This window comes from Carcharhinus amblyrhynchos, chromosome 2, assembly GCF_965287045.1.
Source record: "Carcharhinus amblyrhynchos chromosome 2, sCarAmb.v2.hapA, whole genome shotgun sequence".
NCBI classification, from domain to species: Eukaryota; Metazoa; Chordata; class Chondrichthyes; order Carcharhiniformes; family Carcharhinidae; genus Carcharhinus; species Carcharhinus amblyrhynchos.
This window is the reverse complement of record NC_137325.1, coordinates 128,410,303-128,436,842: the sequence shown is the minus strand read 5'-3', so window position 1 is coordinate 128,436,842 and position 26,540 is coordinate 128,410,303. Positions and strand designations below refer to the sequence as shown.

The 26,540-nt window shown below is 42.4% G+C and overlaps 1 protein-coding gene across 6 annotated transcripts in view; it reads right to left on the bottom strand.

The window, feature by feature from the left end:
* LOC145358519 (disco-interacting protein 2 homolog C) overlaps positions 1-26,540 on the bottom strand; it is a 571,331-nt gene that overhangs the window by 109,336 nt on the left and 435,455 nt on the right. For all 6 annotated transcript variants that reach the window (XM_080212647.1, XM_080212672.1, XM_080212655.1 and 3 more), the window contains 10 exons: positions 25,780-25,873; positions 25,436-25,555; positions 22,414-22,528; positions 21,428-21,567; positions 15,101-15,237; positions 12,879-13,087; positions 11,514-11,628; positions 9,227-9,428; positions 8,746-8,855; positions 3,454-3,534 (listed from right to left, as the gene is read on the bottom strand). In XM_080212647.1, the coding sequence (XP_080068773.1) occupies positions 3,454-3,534; positions 8,746-8,855; positions 9,227-9,428; positions 11,514-11,628; positions 12,879-13,087; positions 15,101-15,237; positions 21,428-21,567; positions 22,414-22,528; positions 25,436-25,555; positions 25,780-25,873 (1,323 nt within the window). The remainder of the gene's footprint in view (positions 1-3,453; positions 3,535-8,745; positions 8,856-9,226; positions 9,429-11,513; positions 11,629-12,878; positions 13,088-15,100; positions 15,238-21,427; positions 21,568-22,413; positions 22,529-25,435; positions 25,556-25,779; positions 25,874-26,540) is intronic.

The window sequence follows — 26,540 nt, the reverse complement described above, 5'->3', positions numbered from 1 at the left end:
CCAAACCCAGCCAGGCCCTATCCCTATAACCCCATGCATTTACCCTGCCAATAAGGAGCAATTTAGCATGGCCAATCCACCTAACTTGCACATCTTTGGACTGTGGGAAATGGGAGCATCCAGAGGAAACCCATGCAGGCACAGGGAGAACATGCAAACTCCACACAGAAAGTTCGAGTCCTTGGACCTGACCCTTCAATTCTGATTCCGACCCAAAATGCATAGCTCAGCCTTGACAGAAAGAATCACTTCTCAAGGATTTTATCAATTTTATTTTAAAACCGAATGCCATGAATGACATTTCACTTTAAATGCAAAAAAGTGCTGAAACTACAGGAAACCAATTTTCAGTTAATGGTCTTACTGCCACACTGAAAACTTAAAATAGGTTTCCACACTGTTCAGCGTCTGCAAGCCCAGCATGTAATGCTTAAAATGAGCTGTCATTACTGTGTCTGCAGATGCACACCATTTCCTAGGACAGAGAATATGCTTTTGCTTCTGGATTTGAAAATGGGTTTGCAAATCAATCTAACACGATGGCCCTGTTTCCTTTTTGAACAGCAGCATAGCTTTCCTGTAATCATTTACACCAAGAAAGATTAAATGAGCCATCGTCACAAGCCTAGTACACAAAAAAATAATTAAAACTGTAGAACAATGAAAGCACGATGCAATTTCTTTCTGGCTTTCTTTGTGAAAAGGAGTAGGTTATGGGCTGTGACAACTGTAGCAATACAGATGAAATTTACTTAACGTAAATGGAATTCATTGTCAGGACATCAAGCTTAAGCTTCAACTCTTATTTTATTAGTTGCTGGTGCCACTGTTCATCTCCTTAAAAACCAAAGTAAATTACTAAGAGATTAAAAGCCTGAGTGACAGCAGCAGTAATCAGCCACTTTGTTACTCCAGTGTGTCCCTTTGGGTTCAATGAATAATGGACAGACACAAAGTAGAAATGGGGATGACAGTCACCGTGTGCAGTGCTGCAAAAAAAAAAGAGGTCCGACTTATTGAACAGTCAGCCCAATTTTCTCCAGGGAAGCACAGTGGCGAGCACTGCTGCCTCAGAACGCCAGGGACCCTGTTTCGATTCCCGGCTGGGGTAACTTTCTGTGTGGAGTCTGCACATTCTCCCAGTGTCCGTGTGGATTTCCTCTGGGTGCTCCAGTTTCCTCCCACAGTCCGAAAGACGTGCTGGTTAGGCACATTGGTCATGCTAAATTCTCCCTCAGTGTACCTAAACAGCGGCCAGAGAGCGACAACTAGGGGATTTTCATAGTGATTTTGTTGCAGTATTAATGTAAGCCTACTTGTGTCATTAATAAATGAAGTTAAAAAAGCTTTTTTGATCACTATTTGCTATCATCCACTGGGTGCTCTAACTCAAGTTAAATTTCATTCTCAATGGGTGGGATTTTCCAGGCGTACTCACCCCAAAATGGGAAAATCCTGCCCAAGATCAACAGACCTTTGCAAGGTCCACCCCCACCCCGATTCTGACATTTCAATATCCTTAATCACTGAACCTACCTGGTCACCATCAGACACAGCTCTTGCTATTTGTCGGAATATCCAAAAGGAAGAACAGCCAGCCACATTTTCACGTTTAAAAGCAACATAATCAAGGCAGTACCAGGTTCAATATTATCAAATGATCAATCGCATGCAATTCATTAACAAATTGTGGTACTGAGCAAATTGTCAGGGCTGCAGGCTGACCAATCAATCTCCAGGTCCTGGTCAATTTCATTCGTTGGTCTTGAAGGAAGTGACTAGGGTGTTAGTTGATTTGCTGATTTTTAAGTTTCCAAAATTGCCTAAATTTGGGAAAGGCTCCATTAGCCTGGAAGAAAGCTTCTTCGTTCAAAAGAGGAGAGAGATAGAAAGGAGGGAACTACAGGTCAGTTGGCCTAATATCAGTCACAGGCAAAATGCTATAGCAGGGCACTTGGAAAAACTCAAGGCAATTATGCAGAATCAATATGGTATTCTGAAAGGAAAATGATCTTTAACTAAATTATTAACTAACTAACTTATTGGAGTTCAGAGATCAGCCATGATCAGATTGAATGGCCAAGCAGACTCAAAGGGCTTAATTGCCTTCTCTGCTCCTAATGCCCAAGTTTCTATATTGAAGGAATCACATGTTCTGTGGATAAAGGGGAACCATTGGATGTACTGTGCTTGGATTTCCAGAAGCATTTGATAAGGTGCCACATCAAAAATTATTGCAGAAAATGATATTGACATGAATAAAAGATTGGCTAAGTAACAGGAAACAGAACTGGGATAAATGGGTCATTTTCTGGTTGGTGAGATGTTACAAATGGAGTGCCACAGATTCAGTGCCGGGGCTTCAACTTGCTACAGTTTATATAGAAGACCTAGATGAAGGGATTGAAGGGATGATTGCAACATTTGCTGACAACAAAAAGATAAGTTGGAAAGTAAGCTGTGAAGACGATATAAACGAGCCACAATGAGACATAGATAGGTTAACTGAATGGGCAAAATGTCTGGCAACTGGACTATAATGTGAGAAAATGTGAAATTTTGGCAGGAAGAATAAAAAATAAACTTATCTAAATGATGAAAGATTATGCAGCCCTGAGGTGCAGAAGGACCTGGATGTCCTAACACATGAATCACAGAAAGCTAGTTTGCAGGCACAGTAAATAATCAGGAATACTAACAGCTTGTTTATTGTGTGGGAAATTGATTACGAAAAGAGGGAGGTTATGTTTCAGTTGTACAGCGCATTAGTGGGACCACATCTGGAGTACTGTGTATTTAAGGAAAGATGCCATGTATTAGAAGCAGTTTAGAGAAGTTTACTGGGCTAATACTTGGAATGGGAATGTTGTCTTTTGAGGAAAGGTTGGACTTGTATTCACCGGTGTTTAGAAGGGCAAGCGGTGATCTGTTTGAAACCTTATACATCCTGAGGGGCCCTGCCATGGTGGATGTGGAGTGGATGTTTCCTCTTGAACTAGAGGGTCACTGTTTTAATAAAAAGAGTTGCTCAAATCAGACAGAGACAGGGAGAATTTCTTTTCTCAGAGGGTAGAGTCTCTTTGGAACTCTCTTCCTCAAAAGGTGGTGAAAGCAGAGTTTTTGAATCTTTTTAAGGCAGAGCTAGAGCAATTCTTGATTAACAAAGGGCTGAATGTGTAACGGGGGTAGGCAGGAATGTGGGTTCGAGGTTACAATCTGTCCAGCCATTACCTTATCCTGTTCATTATCATATTAAATGGCGAACTTGCTTGAAGGGCCAAGCAGCCTACTTCTGCTCCTAATTCGTTTGTATGTCTGTTCGTGATTTACAGTTCAGAAACAATAGTGCAGTAAATGATAACATGTATGTGAATCAACATGCAAAACTGTCCAGGCATTGTTGAGAGATAGACTAAATGCTTTTCATCAAGTATTGGCTAACGAAAGACTTACCCTAGAATTCAGTAGTGTGAAAAGCACGTGGTCGGGAGTAGTTTGAGCACGCCACTGTAGAACTTCAGCCAGAAACATAAACTGAAACAAAAGCAAAACAGTTATAGCTTAAAAATTGCACTCCTGTGAGAAAGCTGATAATGCGCAAACTGTCTTTATTTTACTGCTAAAATCCGACAAGGTTTTTTTGTACAAATAGCCTCTGAGAATTTGACGATCGGGGAGCGCATTAAATTGAACAAGTGCCAAACGCGCTGCCTTTCTGCCCAGCCCTGCAAGTGCTCTAATTCTCAGTGGACATTGGGTGGCCTACCTACCCATAGCCCCACTGAGGCCCTTAAGAGGGCAATGAATGCCCAAGTAAGGGCTTTGTTCCACTGCTGGCACAATTTATCCAGTGACGGGGGAGGCCAGTGCCAAGCTCCCAGCCAGGTAGCTATCCCTGGGGGATGTGGGGGGTGGCCATTGGAAGGGCATCCAAGATGCAAGACCCTGCCCGCAAGTTCCTGACCCTTTTCAGGCCTACCCCCACCCCCCCTTGACCCTTCTCAGTGCCGGCCTGAGCGCAGTGAAACCCACGACTCACCTGCTATGACTGACCAAGTGCCGCAATGCCTCCTTGCAGCGTCGCTGCAGTACAGGCAGTTACCACCACTCCTGGTGGCTCCCTTGGTACAGGAGAACTGCTGCTGGCTGCTGATTTGACTGGCAGCACTCCGAGGTGGGACCACCTGTTTCTGAAAAGTGGGAAGCTCCACCTCAACTCGCTTAATGGACAATCGGCTATTGAGTGGTTGCAGGGCAGCCATGGGGTCACGTTAAATTCGGCTGCAAATTACCAATCTCAATCTCCCAACATTGGCACATTATTTTAGCCAAACCTGACGAGTACTTTTTATTGACCACAATTGCCAAACCTTAAAGAAAATTACAATTGGGTAAAGATTGTACAACTATGCCTCAGCAGTGTGACGAGTGGGGTAGAGGAAAGAAAATGAAGTTTAGCAATGAAAATAGAAAGTGCTACAAAACCCAGGACTGGCTGCACCTCCGGAGAAAGAAGCAGAGGTGGGGTGGGGGTTAGGGGGATGGGGTGGCAGGTTGGATTTTCTGGCCTCCCCACAGCATGTTTCTCATGATGGAAGGCAGCGCACCATCTGTTGGTGGTGGAATCTTCTGGTCCTGCCATTGTCAATGGGATTCCCCGTTGATTGCACCCCATGCCACCAAGGGTGTGACATCGATGTTACCAGAAAATCCCACCGGTTTGGAGGGCCAGAAATGTCTGGCTAGAATTAACATCTCGAGTCCAATATGATTGTCTTCCAGAATTCAAGAGAGGTTGAACTTTGATAATACTTATGCTGTTATGCTACGGGGAGATGATGGCCTAGTGATATTTTCGCTAGACTATTAACCCTGGAACTCAGCTGATGTTCTAGGGACTCAAGTTTGAATCCCGCCACAGCAGATGGTGGAATTTTAATTCGCTAAAAAATATCTGGAACAAAGAAGCTACCAATGACCACAGAGCCATTGTTGATTGTCGGAAGAACCCTTCTGGTGAACTTTAGGGAAGGAAATCTGCCCTCTTTACCTGGTCTGGCCTACACGTGACTCTAATGTGGTTGATTCTCAACTACACTCTGAACAAGGGCAACTAGGGATGGGCAGTAAATGCTGACCCAGCCAGTAGCGCCCATGTCCCAAAAATGAATTTAAAAAATTAAAAAGGCAGGGGGACGAGGGGAAACTAAAGGGAAGGTGTCAGTGAGATTAAATACTAAAGATGTTACAGAACAAAAGGAAAAGGTAGTGATAATGATTGTACAAAGGAACAAAGCACAAGACCAGAGTAGGTGTCAATAGCAAACTTTTCCTCTCACGTCCAGTTCTTGAACCAATGAAAGACATTGCTGCAGCAAGGAAGCAAAATTCCCAAAATAAAAAATTGAGGGAGAGGTAAGTAAATGAAACAAAAGTAAAAAGAAACAACTTTTTCACCACATAACCTGAAATAGAGGCAATAAAAAGTATCACAACACCAGGTTAAAGTCCAACAGGTTTATTTGGAATCATGAGCTTTCAGAGCGCTGCTCTTTCATCAGGTGAGTGGGCTGACATAGTGACTTCTCAAGCCACTCATCCCTTCCTTTAAATCCCATACCATTGTCCATCTCCCAAACCTTTCCACAAGACCTCCAACATAGCTTCGTTCCCTCTTGAACCAGCCTTCCATCCACTGACTCCTTCTACACTTCCCGTGCCTCCACACAGCAAACAGCACAATCAATGACACTGCTTACCCTGGACATTCTTTCTTCCACCTTCTTCCGTCGGGAAAAAGATACAAAAGTTGGTCGGTACGTGACCTCAGACTCAAGGACAGCTTCTTCCCTGCTGCTGTCAGACTTTTGAATGGACTTAACTTGCATGAAGTTGATCTTTCTCTACACTCTAGCTATGACTATAACACTACATTCTGCACTCTCTTGTTTCCTTCTCCATGAACGGTATGTTTTGTCTGTATAGTTCACAAGAAACAATACATTGCACTGTATGTTAATACATGTGACAGTAATAAATCAAATAAGTATCTGTGGTCTTGCTGCTCATGATACTCTGGAATATTCATTTCCTCTGTGCATGCATTGATAAAATTGTGACACAGAAACGTTCGGGTGCTCACCAAGTGCAAAAAAAGTTAAAAATAAAAGTTTGATTCTTAGTTTAAAAGAAAAATAGACAAAGCATCATGCTTGGCATATCCATTTTCAGAATGAGTCAATTTTAATTTGAAAATAATGACTTTCAAAATCAACTGGAATTTCTGTTGCAATACTGCAGAAACACCATCTGCATAAATGACAGAGTCAAACATCCAGAAACTGAACATCTTATTCTAAATACCCAGAGGCAGTGCTGGCCCTACATGTGGGGGTCAAGAGATGGCCCTTTCATCATAATACTCAGTGATGCGTAATGGGAGCAACAGAGTTGCAATTCAACATCCGCCAATCAAGATGGATCAGAAACCTTGACAACACATGCCTCAAGTCCCCTTTCCAACTGCCTACCAACTGGGGGACAACTCATAAAATCATAGAACCCCGGAAAGGAAGGAGGAAGCCATTCTGTCCATCAAGTCTGCACCAACCACAATCCCACCCAGGCCCTATTCCTGTAGCCCCTCATATTTATCGTGGCGAAAAACTGCAGCAGGCGACGGTGCAGAGGGACCTCGGGGTCCTTGTGCATGAGTTGCAAAAACCCAGCTTGCAGGTGCAGCAGGTGGTCAGGAAGGCGAATGGGATGCTGGCCTTCATAGCGAGGGGGATTGAATATAAAAGTAGGGAGGTCTTGCTGCAGCTGTATAGGGCATTGGTGAGGCCGCAGCTGGAGTACTGTGTGCAGTTTTGGGCGCCGCACCTGCGCAAGGATATTTTGGCCCTGGAGGGAGTGCAGAGGAGGTTTACTAGGCTGATACCGGAGTTGAGGGGGTTGAGCTATGAGGAGAGGCTGAATAAACTAGGCTTGTACTCGTTAGAGTTTAGAAGAATGAGGGGAGATCTCATTGAGACGTATAAGATGATGAATGGGATGGATAGGATAGAGGTGGAGAGACTCTTCCCGCTCAAAAAAGACAGTAGGACTAGGGGGCACAGCCTCAAGATAAAGGGGAGGCGGTTTAGAACGGAGTTGAGGAGGAACTTCTTCACTCAAAGGGTGGTGAATCTCTGGAATTCTCTGCCCGTTGAAGTGATGGAGGCTGCCTCGCTAAATATTTTTAAGAAGCAGGTTGATGGGTTCTTGATAAAAGAGGGGATTAAGGGTTATGGGGAGAGGGCGGGAAAGTGGAACTGAGCCACGACAGATCAGCCATGATCTTATTGAATGGCGGGGCAGGCTCGAAGGGCTAGATGGCCTACTCCTGCTCCTATTTCTTATGTTCTTATGTTCTTAATCCCCCAACACTAAGGATTAATTTAGCATGGCTGATCAACCTAACTGACATATCTTTGGACAGGAGGGGGAAACCGGAGCACCTGCATGCAGACATGGGGAGAATGTGCACACTCCACACAGACAGTGACCCAAGCCTGGAATTGAACCCAAGTCCCTGGCACTGTGAGGCAGCAGTGCTAACCACAGTGCCACTGTGCCGTGCCACCCTCAATTCTTTTTATAGCTCTTAAGAAGGAAATTGAAATTTGAGGAAATGGTTCTGGAACCTTCAAGTCGAAAGGTGTCACTTCCATCTGGTTGAATTCCGGTTTTTTTGCCCCCACTATTTCCATAGGAGGATCCCGAAAGATGGACTATGGATTTTTGGTTAAAAAAACAGTAATCAATGTAAAAATCTATAATTCCACCAAGTTCAGTTGTACATGCTGGAATTTAGAAATTCCAGCATACTGGGGGTCCAGCAAAGGCACTGACACCATGTAAACTAGACCTATTGTGTCAATGAACTGGCTGCCACCCAGATTAAGGACAGATGACTTCGCTCAAGAACTGCTGGACAATCAGAAGGCTGGAAGTTCAGCAGTGCCTCCAGGAGGGGTGGCCATTGCTGGGACTACACCTGGAGAGTGAGGGGATATTGACAGACAACCAGGTGTGTGAAGTCTGGGAGTGCCACAACCAATCACACAGGCCCCAGCACAGCTGGAAAGTGATGGGGCAAACAGGGCAGGCAGCATCTTTGCTGCTGAGATGGCCATTGCCACCATAAACCACTTGACAGGCAGAAGAATGGAGCAACCCCCGCCCCACAACCCCTCTATCCCAGAACCAACTGGGAGGTTGCCAGGGTTTCCTTAGTGGTCTCCGAATCTGTTGCTTCAATGCCAGTGGAGGCAGGAAGTGATCATTAATTAGCCTTTGAGCAGGAAGGCTTGGCAATGAACATACAATGGGCAAACCACCTTCCACTTTATCAGGCCTTTTTTTGGGGCCCTCCCAACACATCCCTAGTGTAGTAGCAGGGTTTGTACATGCAGGGTTAATGTGAGTACCATCCACACAGCAGGAAGCGGGCACATGACCTAGACCTAGAGTCAATGTGGTGTTGGCCAGAGAAGTGCTAAGACCTAGGATGGAGCTATCTCCACACCTGTACCATTTACCCTCGAGATGTATATGGTTGTTTGCTGTTAACATGAAGAACAGGATGTATTTTGCAATCAACACCCGGCAGACTGGCAAAACCCAGTCCACAGAAGGTCAAGTCATAGCTTGCCAAAGGGTGGTCCATTCAGAGTGTGCGGAAATGAATGCAGTAATACTCACCTTTCTACCTTGGTCATTGTCTTCAATCTGTCCTAAATCTCTTCCACTGGCCTGGGCAATCCTCTTTCCTGATACCAGATTTCCAACCATAACAGAAGCTGGACCAATCTCTGTCGAGAGCAGGAAATTCCACAAAGTACTTTTCAGCAAATTGGGACCATCAAAGGGCAAGCAGATTACCGATTGCTCCCCTTATTTCTTTAATTCTGAAACTAAGCTACCGAGGTAGCATCCATTCTTTGTTGGCATATTTGATGCAACAGCATTAAACCAAGTCTTCAAAATCTGTCACTTACTTTAGCTTCAATGTTACAACGTCATTTTCAAACTCCAAAAATAATTAAAAGGACGATGATAATCTACCCTCGGCCACACAGTGTTTATGATGATGCTGGACATTCCTTCAATTTAATCTTTCAAATATTTATATATAGCATATAATTCAACATTGAGTGTCTTGTTAGGAAGAAGAAAACCTTACCTGGCTGTTTCTGCCTTGGCTTGGGCAGATTTGTTACGCAGGTGTGTGGACACATTAACACATTGCACGGGTGGAGGGAACCTTCTAAGAAGCACTGTTTGGTCTCTGAGAGGTGAATACCACCAAGAGGAGTTTTTGGAAGAGTATTAGCTGGTACTAGAGCCAAACAGTAAACCCCTACTTGATGGATACCGTCGATTGCCTTTAGGAAAACAGATTGTTAAGAAGGTCATATATTTATTTATTCACACAAGTATCAGGTACATAATCACATCTCCTATTGCCACACTTTCAAAGAGAAAAGTGTTTATCAATACTAAATAAAAATGTGCATTGTTAACATACATTGAATGAATCTGATACATGAAAAGGGAGAAAAGAATGGGCGGAATTCTACCAGCTCATCCCACCCATCAATGGACAGAGCAAGCCAGTAAAATTGTGAGAGAGCTGAGAATTCAAGATCATGCCCGATTGTTTGGCTCTTGCGATTTTATAAGAGCTGAATTTCCAGTGAGGTCATTCTCTTGCTGGAAATGAACAAAAGGCTGAATAACTTATTCAAATTTATTTAAATGCTGATTTACATGTGTTTCATGAGCCCGGTGCCGAATCATCCGGGCTCATTTGCCTTTATAGCATGAATGGAGAACAATCATGTTGACCTCGCTGGTAGACCGGAGGCTGAGGGCAAAGGGGAAGGGGGGAGTTTGCCTCTTAGACAGTGCCAGCCCAGCAGCGCCACCCTGGCACCTTGGCACTGCCAGCCTGGTATCTGGTCAATGCCCACTAGGCAGTACCCAGGGATGGGGCCTATGGGGTGGGGTCTTCAGGGGCAGGGCCTTCACTGGTGGCCAATGGGTGATCTGCTGCCAGTTTGCAATGTGATTGAATGAGGGGGAGGGGGCCCATCGCCACTCTGCACTACGATCGGATCGGGTGGTGGAGGGAGGTAGGGCTGCTGTTGCTCTGCAACACGATCGGATCAGGGCAAGGTCTGGGTGGCAGGGCAACATCTCGGGCAGTACGGCGCTTGCGATCAGCTGTGGGGCCTCACAATTGGTTGGGGAGTTTGTGGGGCTGCCTGCAACAGCAGGGCTCTGACAGCTCTCTCTCTATCTGTCAGACCACTAAGGTTGAAATCACACATGTACAGACACAGAGATCTGCACACGTGCAATAGCTTCCTCTGCAGGCTGGCTGGCTGGTGAATTAAGCCCAGCCCACTGCCTGTAGCAGCTAGAAATAGTCTAGTCCATATTTTTAATGACTAAATTTTATAAGATTGGGCATGAAACTGCACCTCCCCAAAAAAAAACACATCAAGAACTCTCCCATTTTTATGCTAGCTGGATACTTAGAATCAATGATGTAAAATTCAGTCCAATGGTCTCTGACATGCGATTGCACTTCAATACAAAATCATAAAATTGTTTACTTGTACATGCGCATTTCATTCAGAGCTTGGCATTATACGGTAATGCTCAAGAAACTCAATTAGATTGAAAGTGCATGACAAACAAGGTTTCTAGATCAGAAACCCCAAATTATAGAGTTAAAACTTGTATCAAATTTTGACATAGTGGTGATCTTGTCCATTTGGTGACTGGCATGGTTTCTTAGCTAAACAGTGGCTGATTTTAGTTCACAGGTTCTAACCATTCTCTCATCATTCTAATTTATTCCTTTTCTGGCAAGCAGAAGAGATACTTGTGAAAACAAAGACATTATCGAAGTGCCGATGAAACTTTTGTCAGTACAAATCCAAGGAGCAAATATCCAACACTAATTTTAAAAAAAATTCCCTAAAGTTAAGTATGGGCCGGTTTCACCAGCCTATTTTCAAAGGGTTCCATTCAGCACATGATCCCATGGGTAAGCAACACAGGCAAAAAATGTGACTGTGGAAAGCTTTTTTTTGAAAGCACAACTCTTTACTCGTAATTTTCTCCTCTTACCTCTATTTACATTGAAGTGTAACTGTACGGGCACCAACAAAGCTGAAATGCTTCGCCTAAATGGCCAATCTTGAATTACGTGTAAGTGAGTGTCAGTGGGCAATACATTGATGGGGGTCATCAGAGTCAAGCCCAACTCTGTCCTCAGGCAATGTCCTACCATCACACTTCCAGCAAAAAAAATCATTGGACTTGATAATAGGGGCATATCTTTATACCATATACACAATCTCCAGCCAATAACAAGGCTCTCAATCGAATGTCAAAAACTCAGCGACCTTTTTGCCATATTTAAATCAAATGAACTTCTGCTAATCATTCATCTTTACCTGAAGGACTCTACTCATCCACTGAAAGCTATCTTCCTCAGTAGAATCTGGTCTCTGTTCAGCAATGATTACGATCCTCTCATCATGCAAAACATTTATAGAAAACACAGCTATTCTGTTAACAGACAGAGATCAGAATCAAATTAAACTATAAGCTTGGAAAGATCACAAAATACGATAGCTTTACATTCTGTAATCCAACAACAACATTACTGAACTTCAAGACAAGATCCTATTCATTGGAGCTATCAGTCCTTTCTTTTATTGCAATAACACCCTAATTTTTCAAGGTTAACATACGTTAGTTGACTGAAGTTTACTTAAATTTGTATGAATTAATAAATATGTGGACTTAAGTTCTTCAAACTTGGCCTGAGCATGAATTGCTTCATTATAATCCCTTACGTCTTATTCATCACTTCATTGTTATTTAGAATTGTCATTGCCTCTTTAACGCAGCTCAAGTGCTAATGTTTTTCTTCCCTTTGTAAGACATTATGGTTTGAACATTTACAGTTAAGAATACAACTTTGTTTCATGCCAAAATATTCAATATGTGCAGGATTTGGCAATTTTGTGAATGACATTTCCGTAATGCATTAAAGCTCAAATTGCAATTCAATTAGAATTATGTGCATTTCATGTTAACATTCAAGTATTTGTTCTTTCACAGTGATGTGAAAACAATATTTTGATCAGATATGTGTAGAAGACAATATAGAGAACAATGAATGCCCAGGAGTGAGTGACAAGAACGATTAGTCTGATCAAAGGGATCGAATTGAACCATGAGAGTGAGGCATAAAATTGGCATGTAATGACTTCCACACTAAGAGATTAACAATGGCAAGAAACACTTAAGCTATCAAAATAATACGTCCTCGATTTTTTTTCAATTAAAGTAGGCCAAAGCAAACAATACCAAATCAATGCCCATATCAAAGGAATGTAATTGCTGTAAACTAGCAAATCTCCCATCCATCGCCAATAGGTATTCTGGATCATGCAGTACTGAGCTCCAAACCTTTAATAACCACCCTTCAGATACTCTACTCATGAGAATATAAGTAACTGTTCCTACTAGTATATGTGGCAAAGGTAAATTTGGGGTCACTAAGTTCAGGCTATGGGCCAATGGTTAGCTTTCTATCTATTAAAGGCATTCTGTACCTGCAATAAAGCACCTGATTTGAAGTATTGTGCCTGAAGTGTAATGGATGCCTGTCAGATGCAAGATTTATATTTATTTTAAAAAAGTCAAGGTTGACTGTGTATAATCTAAATTTTGGCAGCCAACGATTGAAAATCTCATGCACGATCAGCGCTGGAGCTGTGTGTCTTTTAAGCCCAAGTGAAGACACAGACCTTCCTCTGTAGACAAATTTCATTGGTTCCACGGCAAGTGCTGTTGCCACAATGTCGTCTGCGTTGTGCCGCCGCCCACTGACAACCATCAAACCATCCATTTTGCCCACCACAAAGACCATTCCACCAGGACCAACAAAGCCCAGGAGTCCAGTCCTGACAAACGGATATTCACTGATTGGAGCTCCTGAGCTCAACATCGGGAACATCTTGAGAAGAAGATAAACGAGGAAAACTAAAATCAACAATACGCATAAATATTTACCGCCTTGAACAAAAAAAAGAACGTTATACAATGAAAAATCTGTCTTTAATAATAAGCATTTGTCACGAGATACAGAGATGAAATGGCTAGTAAATATGCACAGATATAGCAAAATAGTTAACATTGTTAACTCCCAGGATACTTTTGAGTTTAATCAATCAGGACATTATTTTGCTGACTGCTGTTTATTTTCTGCTGAGCTGCCAGGGATGAAATTCTTGCCTGTTGACTGACTTTTGTCAATATATTGGGAAACAAGACAGTTTTGAGATAGTTGACAATGATCCATGATGATTAGTTAGACACCTTGATGGTAAGCAAGTTTGGAGTTCTGACAGGAAATATCCTCAATGCTGGGGTCTTTTCACAAAAACAATTACCCGGACATAATGAATCATCAGTGATGGACTGCTTGACTAGATGTCAATAAAAATTTTCAGCCTTCCTGTACAATCAGTGGTGAGACACAAGAGTAGTACAGGCTTTGTCGCTATCCAGAGGAAAGGAGGGATAATTGCATATATCTCTTCGTAAGAGTGCTGCTTCAAGACATTGAGAGTGCCAAAGGTTTGGGCTGGATTCTCCCAAAAAAATTCTAAGTTCCCAACGTATGGGAAAGTGGGAGTAAGTCTCACTACTTTTTTCAGTGTGATTTCCAGAATGAATATCCGACACTGCATCACAGAGGGCCCCAGCATAATACACTCTGGGGGCAGGATCTATTTCTACCCAGGAAGCTGGCAGGGTAGTACTGAGCAGGCCACACGCATGCGCCGATCTGTCAGTGCGGAGGTCGACGCATGTGCAGTGGGCCCCCATTGCCAGTCTCCAGATCGTTGGCCGGTCCCACATTCCTCCCCCCCTCCAACCAATTGCTGGCCTTCTGATCCCCGCATCCTCCAACCGTTGGCCTCCTGGACATCCCTGGGCAAGCCTCGTTGTTCCCTTGGTCTAACTTAGTGAAAGATTTAAGCTGCAGACCCCATTTGGTGCCGATGTGAATTCTCTCGCAGGGTAAGTAACATAAATTGGGATGGAGTTACAAAATCTCAACACATTTGCAGGTATTTTTTTCCCCACCAGGCGAGAATTTTTTTTTTCGTTGCACAATGTGATCTGTTGTGAATTGGGCTTGCTAGCCTGATTTCACAACTTGCATTCCAAGAAATTGATGGACAGGAAAGCACCTGACCAGTCAGTCCATTAAGTCTACTCAACACGATGATAACTGAAGTATCATGACTAAAATTACACTTCAATCTTCCAGAAGACGTAAAAACAAGAGAGACAAAACACGGTCAATAAAGAAGAAAGAAGCACCCCAGGAAATTCCTCTCCAACCTATTCAGATGGTCAAAACTTAACCAGCAAAGTTCCGCACTGTTAGCAGAGGTCTGTAAACCCATACCTCACATTCAGTATGAAAACATCTCCTTACAATTTGCCATCATAAGTCCATAAAACATACAGCAGAATTAGGTCACTTGGCCCACTGAGTCTGCTCCGCCATTCAATTATGGCTGACATTTTTCTCATTCCTATTCTCCTGTCTTTTCCTCATAACCCCTGATCCCCTTATTAATCAAGAACCTTTCTGTCTCTGTCTTAAAGACACTCAATGACCTGGCCTCCACAGCCTTCTGTGGCAAAGAGTTCCACAGATTCACCACTCTCTGGCTGAAGAAATTCTTCCTCATCTCTGTTTTAAAGGATTGTCCCTTTAGCCTGAAGTTGTGCCCTCTCGTTCTAGTTTTTCCTACTGTATTTTCGGTACTGTTGAACAGTCTTATCACATCCAGTTAACACATCAAAGTCCAAATTATTCTTCTGACCCCTTAAAATCAGAATTGCTGAATTATCACTTTTATAGAGCAGGATGCTTTTGATAAAAAAATTGGACTCTTTTTGAAAATAATCGTTATGCAGATTTGGCTGACAAATGTTCCATGTTCCATACCTCAAAAGTGTTCTTTGTCATTCCTGATAGACCGTAGTAGGATGTACCTGCAGCAATGGAGCATACACACAGCTCTCCTATTTCATCAGTTCTACAGAGTAAAGGGATTCCTTCTGGTCTTACAACACACATCACACCTGCAGAGAAAAAAACATATGACCTGACCACCTTAGCACAGCAACATAACCTTTCCAAAGGTTACACTATTCTGGTACATCGTCACCCAATCTGGGGCTAATGACATATCTGTCAAATAAAGACGGCACGTGGTAAGGGCATTAAATTTGTAAATCAAAAGCTAGCAGAGGCTTTCATTCAGAATGTGTGAATGTGACTTCCTAATCAGAAAGACAAAAATATTTTATTTTCTTCAGGGCCATAAAGTTAAGTTGTCTATGCCCAAAACTGCAATATTTAAGTAAAATCTTTCAGGGGATCCAGGTTCAATTCATGCCCTGGGTTACTGTCTGTGTCCAGGTTGCACATTCTCCCCATGTCTGCATGGGTTTCCTCCGGGTGCTCTGGTTTCCATCCACAGTCCAAAGATGGGCAGGTTAGGTGGATTGGCCATGCTAAATTGCTCCTTAGTGTCCAAAAATGTGTAGGTTAGCCATAGTAAATGCACAGGGTTATGGGGATAGGGTGAGGCAGCAGGCCTGGGTAAGATGCTTTCGGAGAGTTGGTGTAGACTCGGTGAGCTGAATGGTATCCATCTGCACTGTAGTGATTCTATTACTTAAGTTTTTTATTATTAAAAAATGCTCCTGATTAAATTATGATATTATGAAATAACTACATTCAAATTATATTATAGAGATGTTGACAATTAAATCCACATAGCTTCCCAAATTAGTGTGTTTTTAACGAGAGGAAAATATTAATAGAAAGTGATGCAACACAGGAATGAGGTGTCTTTACTTACTATTCAACATAACTCTGGGAAAATCCCACCAGTTTATAATGCTAAAATGTATGTTTTTTAAAAAAATTCTGGGGTAGGATTTTTTAAAGTACATTCAAACACAGGATTCTCAGGTGTGAAATTGAACTGAAGCTCTAACTTTGCATTCACTGTTGGGGAGAAACGGAAGAAACTTAATGGAGAGACTCACTGCTTGTGCAGTAGGGTCCTGAGGGCACATTGGTTCAAAACGTCCACGTATTCTTCAGAGCAGCGATGGTCTGTAAGTACTGAATAATGTGCTGTGGAAAGGGCTGAAGAAAGGCAGGTGCTTACATTGTTCCCAAAGTTTCCTTGATGACAGCATCAATTCAACAAAACCTCTGCCGGAATCTTCTATTGTTCACTAAGATAGCTTCAATACGATGCCCAACAACACCTCTAACCCCCATGTAAAAGAATGCAAGTTTGCTGCATTTATGCCAGTTTTTTAATGTTTCAATCTAATAAGAGCAATAGGAAATTTCAATGCAAGTTACTAATTGCAAAAGAGTGCAAATGTCAATAATTTTGGCATAATTTGCCAGTCATGCCATTGCAGGGAATGCCAAGTAATAAAATGCAATACAAAGAACAAAGAAAATTACAGCACAGGAACAGGCCCTTCGGCCCTCCAGGCCTGCACAGATCATGCTGCCCGACTGAAATCAAGTCCTACCCTTCCGGGGACCATATCCCTCTATTCCCATCCTATTCGTGTATTTGTCCAGATGCCCCTTAAAACTCACTATCATATCTGCTTCCACTATCTCCCCTGGCAGCGAGTTCCAGGCACCCACTACCCTGTGTGTAAAAAAGCTTGCCTCGTACATCTCCTTTAAACCTTGCCCCTCGCACCTTAAACCTATGCCCCCTAGTAATTGACTCTTCCATCCTGGGAAAAAGCTTCTGACTATCTATCCACTGTATATAATTGGAAGTGTTTTTCTTCAAGACCAATAAAGCATGCATTTCAAAGCACTTCACAGAATCAAAGGGCTGATTTTCATAGTAAGGAAACTTCATAATGCCGCAACGAATTGTCATAATCGACAGGGCTCTGAACCAAGGAGCTGGAAAGTGAGATTACACAGGATGGTTCCTCATTAGCTGGCACAGTAATGACAGGCCAAATGGGCTCCTCTATGATACTGGAGACCAGTCAGTCAACACATTGTGAATAATTATTCATAGACGTGTTTGGAGCTTTGAAATTTGCAGGAAGAGCACCTAATTGGAGAAGTGGAAAATAAGACCAGCGAATACAAATTAAGAGATATGTACTCTTAGGAGGCTAGTTAGGGAAAAAAGGCAACGTGGACAACTAGGAAGGGACATATTCTGCCTCTGTGATCTCTGAGTAGTTCTTCTGAAGCAAGCACATCAAAGATGTTGTACTATTGGTGCAAACAAATAAACATTCCCAGGCTGGGAAGTTTGCCGTACTATTTGAACAAATGAGGTCCAACACTGGGGCAGTGCAATTCCCATTGTACATTCTCCCAAACCCCACCGCCCCCTCACCTCCTCCTCTTCACCCCCACCACCGTGTGCCAGAGCTACTAGGTTGGAAAATAGCAAGTAACACGTCACCATTGTTTTTGTGACTTTGACCAATTATCTGCACTGTTATCGTACATGGGAGTGGAAAGTTTACTCTGAAATGTCCACAGGAAATTTCATCTGGTTCTTCAGGAATGTTTGAAGTAAGGGGAAAGGTATGAATTATAAACCAGGTAATCAATCTCATAGCATGGAATTTGAACGTTATATGGGATGCTATCCACTTATATCACATGGTGTAAGTAATCTATAACAATTTTGGAAAAGTAAAAGTAAAATCTTCTGGAATTCTTTGGAGGCAAGTAAAGCAGCAAATGAAAACCATCCAGTGGATTCAATTAATTTTGTTTGCAGAAAGCGTTCGGGAGGAAAACCCACATGACAATGCTAAGACGACTTAGGGCATATGGAGTAACTAATGAATACCCTGCTGATTCTACTATTCTTAAACATTTTGATGAGGATGCTCAACTATTGTAAAGTAAAACAATTCTAAAACCACCAAAGTGAAGCTAAATGACTGTTGTAACTGAGGTTGTTAGACTTGAGAAGAACTTGGGTGAGGTAAGTGAACAAGCCATAGCGTTGATTTTAATTACAGACAAATGCTAGGTAATGAGCATTGATACTTGAAACAAATTGTACTGGGGATAGGTGTTCATTAGCAAGGATGGGGAAGATAAACGAAACAGGGAGTAATTATCATCCCACCAATGCAAAGTTGCTACCAGAGAAAATGGGGCTGATCAAATACTCCAATCAAACCTAGGACCTTTTCATTGCAAGTTAAAAGAGGTTAGTTTAATACTAAGTAACTCACTGGTACAAGACTGAGAGTGAATGGGGCACTATACCTTCAACAGGAGATTGGTGATCTGGAGAACATTCCAAGAACTGCAACCCTTAAGATTCTGAGACTTACAAATCTATGTGTAAACCCTAATCCAGGATCCAAGCACACACTAATACAGCATTTAGGATACGTTGCATGGTTGGAGGTGCTATCTTCTGGATCAGGCATTGGACATATACATCATTTTGTATTTCTAGGTGAGGAGTAAAAAAGGTCTTATACTCTGTTTGAAGAGCAGGGCAATTCGCTCAGTCTTCTGGCCAACAGTGAGCCTTCAAGCAATACCAGGCAAAAAAGAAATTCAACTGCTGTTTGTGGAACCTTGAGCAAAGAAAAGTACAGCGCAGGAACAGGCCCTTAGGCTCGCCAAGCCTGGGCCGAGCATGATGTCCTAACTAAACTAACAAAAACCTTCTATTCTTACTCAGACTGTATCCCTCTATTCCCTCCCTTGCTGTGTAGAAATTGGTTGCTGCATTTGTCTACAGTAGAAAAATTATTCCACTTTTTTAAAAGCAAAAGTAATTTGTAGACTATCCCAAGGATGTGACAGGCACCATGTAAATGCCAGGACTTTCTTACGTTTTTGATAGCATTCCTACAATGCAGAAGGAGACCATTTGGTCCATCAAGTTTGCACCGACTATCTGACAGATCATCTTATCCAGGCTCACTACCCAATTATCACCGTAAACCCACATATTTACCCCACCAATCCCTCTCACCTACTTATTTTGGAACACTAAGGAACATAGAACATAGAACATTACAGCACAAACAGGCCCTTCGGCCCACGAGTTGCGCCGATCACATCAACACCTACCAATCTATAGACCTATCTATAACCCCCAATCCCATTAAACCCCATATACTCATCCAGAAGTCTTTTAAAAGACCCCAGCGAGTTCGCCTCCACCACCACTGACGGCAGCCGATTCCATTCACTCACCACCCTCTGAGTGAAAAGGAGTAATTTAGCATGGCCAATCTAGTTAACCTGCATACCTTTGGACTGTGGGAGGAAACCCATGCAACTATGGGGAGAACATGCAAACTCCACACAATCACCCGAGGATGGAATTGAACCTGGGTCCCTGGTGCTGTGAGGCAGCAGTGCCAACCACTGTGCCACCTGTTATTCCTGTGCTACAACACCTGTGCCATTATGAAGAAATAAACATGGAACTAAGAGTTGTCATTGAAGAAGAAAGTCAGATAAGAGGCATTTCAAATGTCTGAATTAATAGTATGGGCTGGTTAAGTTGAGTGCCCAGTTTGTAATTTCTATGCAATTCTATGTAGCATCAGGTAGGACATTGTTACCCTAATTGTGTTGTATGAGGGTACAAAGGCAAACAAAATCTGCGTTTGTATTGTGTGAAAAATTGTTGGAATAAAGTCAATGTTTAGTTTTTTGGTAATCTCTGCACTTGAACACTGTAAAATAAATATGAATCAAGTTACATCTTCAGTTTTCCAAATAGAGATTGATGACTACAACTTCACTCTCACGTTATTGTCACGCTAACATAGTAACTGTACTTCAAAACAACCTACAGAAAAATCTCTACTACGCCAAGAAGCTTGAACAAAGTGAAGATTTAAGAATTGGATAAACTAAAGATGAAAGAAGCTTGGGTAAAATAAAGGCTGGGAATTTTCACGGCCCGCTTGCCCCTAGTGGAAATCCCATTAAATTGGGCGGCAGGCCTAAAATGGGATTCCCTGCTAGGTGTCAAACCCATCACAGCATTCCCATTCCACCCCGTCAGCTCCAAACAGGTTCCCGCCCAAAGCAGGCGGAGACATGGTGACTGTGCAAAGCTGCTCATTGTAATGTAGTTAGTGAGCTGTAAACCTAATTCAGTGGCCTTCCATGATGCACCCCCTGCCCTCAGCGGGAAGTCATGATGTGGGTATGCCGGCGTTGGACTGGCGTAAACACAGTAAAAAGTCTGACAACACCAGGTTTTAGTCCAACCTATTTATTTGATAATATTCTCACAAGCTTTCGAGGGGTTTCCCTCTTTGTCAGGTGAATGGAGAGTTCTGGCCTCAGACAGAGCATATAAAGCACAGACAGTTTAGAGATTACTGATTAGAATGCGAATCCTTACACCTAACCTGCTGTTCAAGACCTGAAGTGGCTGACAATGTGAGTGGTAGGAGCACTGATCACAGTTTAAAGAGATGTGTATTGTCTCCAGACAGTACAGTAAGTGAGGTTTTGCAAACCCAGGCAAGTCACGGGGGTTACAGATAGTGCCCAGCAGGTGGGCTTTGATGCAGGTCCTGACAAATGTGGGCCTGGGACCATGTACTCCAAGAGGGACAAGGAGGCAAGTGCTGTGCTCATGTGCCCCTCTGCCACTGCCAGGGTCAAAATACGTAACCCAAAATCAAAGATAAAACTAATTGGTGATAATTATTGCTGGATTTAACTAAGAGTTAAACTGCATTGAATGGTGCTTTAGGACAACATTCATGCATGCATGGCTGTCATTGTTGTTAAGTGTACCTTTGTTTTTACAAGTTAACAAATATTCTTTTATTTGAATGATTACAACAAGACACACCTTTCCTCACTGGTTTGTATATCTTTCCTCATATTATACCAAATTGGAAAATAAACAGTTAAGAACCAGTGTTACAAGTTATCTTCCTCTATTTTAGGATACCCTCAAATCTAACAGCAATAGATCTCAACAACGGAAATAAATAAAAATCTAATGATCAAATTTAATTAACATGGAACTGGATTCAAGAAGCCACATTTAAAGATCAAGGGCACTGAAAATTCTTATTACGTTTGACACACGTGCGCCATATTTTAAAAACTTCTTTTAACAATTCACTGAGATATTATCAAAAGAAACAACGCAAGTGCAATTGATTTAAAAGAGATCAATTGTATCTCAGTGTTGAACTGATGAAATGAGAAGCAAAATACATTTATTCCATTAAGCTATACCTCCAGGCATCACAAGTCCAACATCTTGGACAGTCAGGACTGACAGTTTTTCTTCAGAGTCCACTCTTATCACCCCATAACTCAGGCCGTGCATCGAGAGCACACCTCGACCTGGTGGCTGGTTGGTATCATCTGTCGGCCTAACATATATATTCACACAGTTAAAATTCTATCAAATTTCAAAGAATGAGGTACAGAAGAATATTGTCTAGTTATCAGTTCTCACATGAACAAAAAAGAAAGCAACACTGTTCTTGTTCACCACATCAAAAGAAAATTGTATTCTTTAGTAAGCATTTAGCACCTAATTCGAAGTCTTGAGTATAAATCCAAGTCTCAGAGGACATTCTGAATTATAATCCCTCTGCTGCCGTCAAACCCTGGTGGAACGCACTTAGGATGAGTGCTCTATCACAGAGGGGAGAAATATCAATTTCTTTTCTACAAGGAAAGAATAATTGCTCAATTCTAATTGCTTGGTTGGGAGGACTCCAATTTTTATTTTGGTGCTTGGAATACTGAATACACCACTACAGTTTCCAACTTTTCCACACTTGTCATCATGACACCCAGGGGAAAAGAGTTTCTTGCAGGTCTTTATGGAACGCAGGGCTGAATATTGCATTCAGCTTTACCAAATACCACATTGATCTTTTTTGTTTGTCAAGCGATGTTGGCAAATGTGAAATATGTCTTCTTCTGCTCGATTCAGAAGCAAACTGACAGCAGCTGTGAAGACATCTGCAGTTCAGATCCTCGGGCTAGACAGACAGTTTGGGGCCAGGCAGGATGAAGGAGGAGGGTATTAGGAGGATTAATAACGAACTAAAATGAAGCGAACATTGGAATTGGCTTGTCAATTGACAACTACGTATTCATCCTGCATTAATTTTGTCATCAAAACACTTCTGGTTGCACCAATACAGAGAAAAAAAATCCTACCTCCTCACTTACTACTGTGCACTTCAAACAACTCAATGCCTTACCTGCGGATAGCTACAGTAAGAGCTTCTGGTGAACTGGCACAAGGACATATTACTTCAGGACGCAATCCTTTGCTTTGGAAGACATTAAGGAATGCATCACAGGAAGAAATGGACCCTAATGAACAAAACAATCATAAAATATTAGAATAACACTTCTGTAAATTTTGGGACTGATCTATATTTCTTCATGCAAGGTCCATTCATGTATTTTTCTGTTTACTAAGAAATAACTAAATGTTAGGAAATTGCACTGAAATTACCTTTACAATGCGGGGATTATTTGCAGAAGTTGAAATACGCACAACAGTTCCAATGGTGAAAGCAACTACAGCTTTCATTATAATTCTTGCATGACTAAATTCATATCAAAAAGAGTCAACTCACTTGAAACAGGATTCCTCGCTTCACCATGGTTTATTGCTGGAAATAAATCCCTTAACTCTGAGGCAATAGTTCCCTTCGTACAACTTCAATCATAACTTGTGATTTATGACTTGCACCCACAGCTGAAATAAAGATTCAGGCAGTCTGGGGCCTTTCCCATGGACCTTCCTATCACGTACTCACTCACACAGACCACACACACACCCCTCCACTTGGGGAGAAAAGCATAAGATCAGGTGCCATGGTGGAAGTGCAGTACCTACTGCCTACCAACATCTATCTCCATTGCTCTATGAGGTAAATTGGGAATTTAATGCAAGTGGGAATTTAGTACAGAGGAGGAAGTAAGAGTTGCTATCTGTTCTTTTGTTTTATTTCCAGCAGCTGGCATTGTCTCATCTGCAAGTTATGAGGCTATAAAGTGTGGCATTACTTTATGTAACTAGTTACTAATTTAGTAAAAGGAACCAAATAAATAAGGTAGGCCAGCTATGGCAGGACAGAGTGGTAATACCATCGCTACAAGTGGGAACGTGTGTGGAGCGCACTGTGGTCCCCAACACTGATTCTCCCAGCCCAGCCGGGAGACTCAAGTGGAGGACGTTTGGTGGACTCCCTGCTGGGCACCATAGCCTGTGAGTGTCTTGGGCCATCGAATTTCCAGCATGGTCAGTTCAGGGCTGTTTCACTCCAGGGGGGGTTTGCAGTAGCTTCCCACTTGGGGGAGCCAATGGTCTGACCCCGCTGGAGTGAACAGGGACCGTGGTGGCACCCCAGGACGTCAGAGGCAAAGGGGGTAACCTGTGGACATTGCCAGCTTGGCAGTGCCTGCCTTTCCCCTTGGCACTGGTTGAGGGGCAAAGTGGCACTGCCCAAAGGGCATCAGGCAGTGTTAAAGGCAGGACCTAGAGGCGTAGATCATGGGGGGGCCCCACTGCCACTCTGAACTTGATGGTAACAGAGGAAGGGAGGTCAGCAATTGGGGGTGGCCATCGGGGGGTGGGGGTAATCAGGAGATTGGAACCGGGGGAAGCCAGTGATCGGGTGATTGGGGGGGGGGGTGGTGGGTGCAGTCACGGCTAGTGATGTGAGGTTGTGAGGCTGGCCAAGATTGGGATGCTGGCAGTGCAGGCTACTGTGCATGTGCCAATCTTGGCATTGACAGATCGGCAAATGTGCAGTGGCCCGCTCAGCGCTATGCTGCCGACCTCTAGCAGGAATAGACTCCATCCCCTAATTTTAATAATATTCCTGTCATTGCACTCTGCAGTTCACAGAATGTGAGAGATTCATTTTGAAATTCCCCAGTAATTGATTGTTCCACTCTGGGAAAAAGCTTCTGACTATCCATTCTTTCCATGCCTCTCATAATTTTGTAGACTTCTATCAGGTCTCCCCTCAACGTCCATCACTCCAGTGAGAACAAACCAAGTTTCTCCAACCTCTCTTCATAGCTAATGCCTTCCATACCAGGCAACATCCTGGTAAATCTTTTCTGTACCCTCTCCAAAGCCTCCACATCCGAGGAGGCGACCAGAATTAAACACTATATTCTAAATGCTGCCTAAATAAGGTTTTATAAAGCTGCAACATGACTTGCCAATTTTTAAACTCAATGCCCCGGCTGATGAAGGCAAGCATGCCATGTGACTTCCTGACTATCTTCTCCACCTGCATTGCCACTTTCAATGATCTGTGTACCTGTACATCCAGATCCCTTTGCTTAAGGGTTCTGTCATTTACTGTATATTTCCTACCTGTATTAGACCTTCCAAAATGCATTACCTCACATTTGTCCGGACTAAACTCCATCTGCTATCTCTCCGTCCAAGTCTCCAACTGATCCATACCCTGCTGTATCCTCTGATGGTCCTCATCGCTATCCACAAATCCACAAACCTTTGTGTCGTTCACAAACTTACTAATCAATCCAGTTACATTTTCCTCCAAATCATTTATATACATTACAAACAGTAAAGGTCCCAGCACTGATCCCTGAGGAAAACCTCTTGTCACCGCCCTCTGTTCAGAAACGCATCCTTCCACTTGCTGCCCTCTGTCTTCTTTGACCAAACCAGTTTTGCATCCACATTGCCAACTCCTCTCTGATCCAATGCAACTTTACCTTCTGCACCAGTCTGCCATGAGGGACCTTGTCAAAGGCCTTACTGAAGCCCATGTAGACAACATCGACTGCCCTACCCTCATCAATCATCTTCGTCACTTCCTCAAAAAACTCGATCAAGTTCGTGAGACACAACCGCCCCTTCACAAAACCATGTTGCCTCTCCATGTCCATTTATTTCCAAGTGGGAATAAATGCTGTCTTGAAGAATCCTCTCCAATAATTCCCCTACCACTAATGTAAGACTCATTGGTCTGCAATTACCTGGATTAATTGTACTTTGCAAATTTAGAGATTTCTGCAGTTAAGTGCAGTATGTTATTCGTACTTCCTATTCCCATGCAAGGGATAAAGCGTTGTAAGTCATAGATGGCTATTCTGAACTGCTCTCAAAAACGTCCTTTTCATTACTTTAAATACTGCACTGGGGTTAAAATGTTCCAAATTACATATTGAACAATTTATGCTGCATTTTGTTAAAACAAAGGATTAATGAAAGAGGTAGCTGCTTACAAGGATTGGCTCCATCTGCCACAATTAGCATCCGTAGTGAAGTGAGGTTAATGTCTCGCTGGTCTCTGTGTGCCACCAAGGCCCAATGCATGTCTCTAGACTTCACACATGCCACTTTAGCTGGAATTACATATCATTAAATCATTCTCTCCGAATTCACCCTTAATTTTAAAATAAAACCCAAATCTTAGCACTCTTATGCAGATTTGATTAGAATGCAATTTTGTTACATTAACAATCAAAATTAAAAGACGTACTCAGACTCTTATCAGTGAAAACATGGGAATAATACGCAATCATACGTTTTCCTTAAAAGTGCCTTCTACATATTTATCAGTACTTACCCTTATATGCATAAACTTTTTGTATCCACGAAAGGGGGTTCACCTTCATTAATGAATATGGAATACTGATAACATGCATCATGTTCATAACGCTCTGAGGGAAAGTAAATTACAATAAGAAAACACTGCACTGAGAAATAGTCGATAACCATTTTTCTTTCATAAATATGCATTTGATTTGAAATACAGTTTATCATAATTATACTAAATCACCATTCTCGGCACAAATGTTAAGTACTTGCAAATTGTCATCAGCATTATAATGATTAAGAATGCTTAGCTGGAGTAATTCAGTGTAATGAAACAGTGATAGAAGTGGGTCTGTTTTATCGGCAGCCACTTGACATCTGTGCTTTCCAAAAAAAACACAAGCCAAAATATGTCATGTCATTGGCCTAGATCACAAGCAGAGGACACTATATATTGTATTTTTCTTCCCAGCTTATTTCATTGCTAAATAAAATTACTTCTATCCATTTTTCCCTGAAAATTACAAGATTTAATATCCGCATAGCTAATCTCCAAATAGATGAACTCTCTCACCAACTGGGCTTGAGTGGGAGCTGCACTTTTACAATTAAACTAACTATATGCCAAGCTGCAGCTCATATTGTAATAGGGCAAGTCCACCGCTTCAAAAGTTTATGCCGTCCCCTATATTCTCCAATAAAGCTACTTTCAATTCTGGGACTTAACAGTCTGGGAACACAAGAGACGAGTAAGAGATGTAAGTGTGTGCAGCGAGCAACCTGACAGTGCAT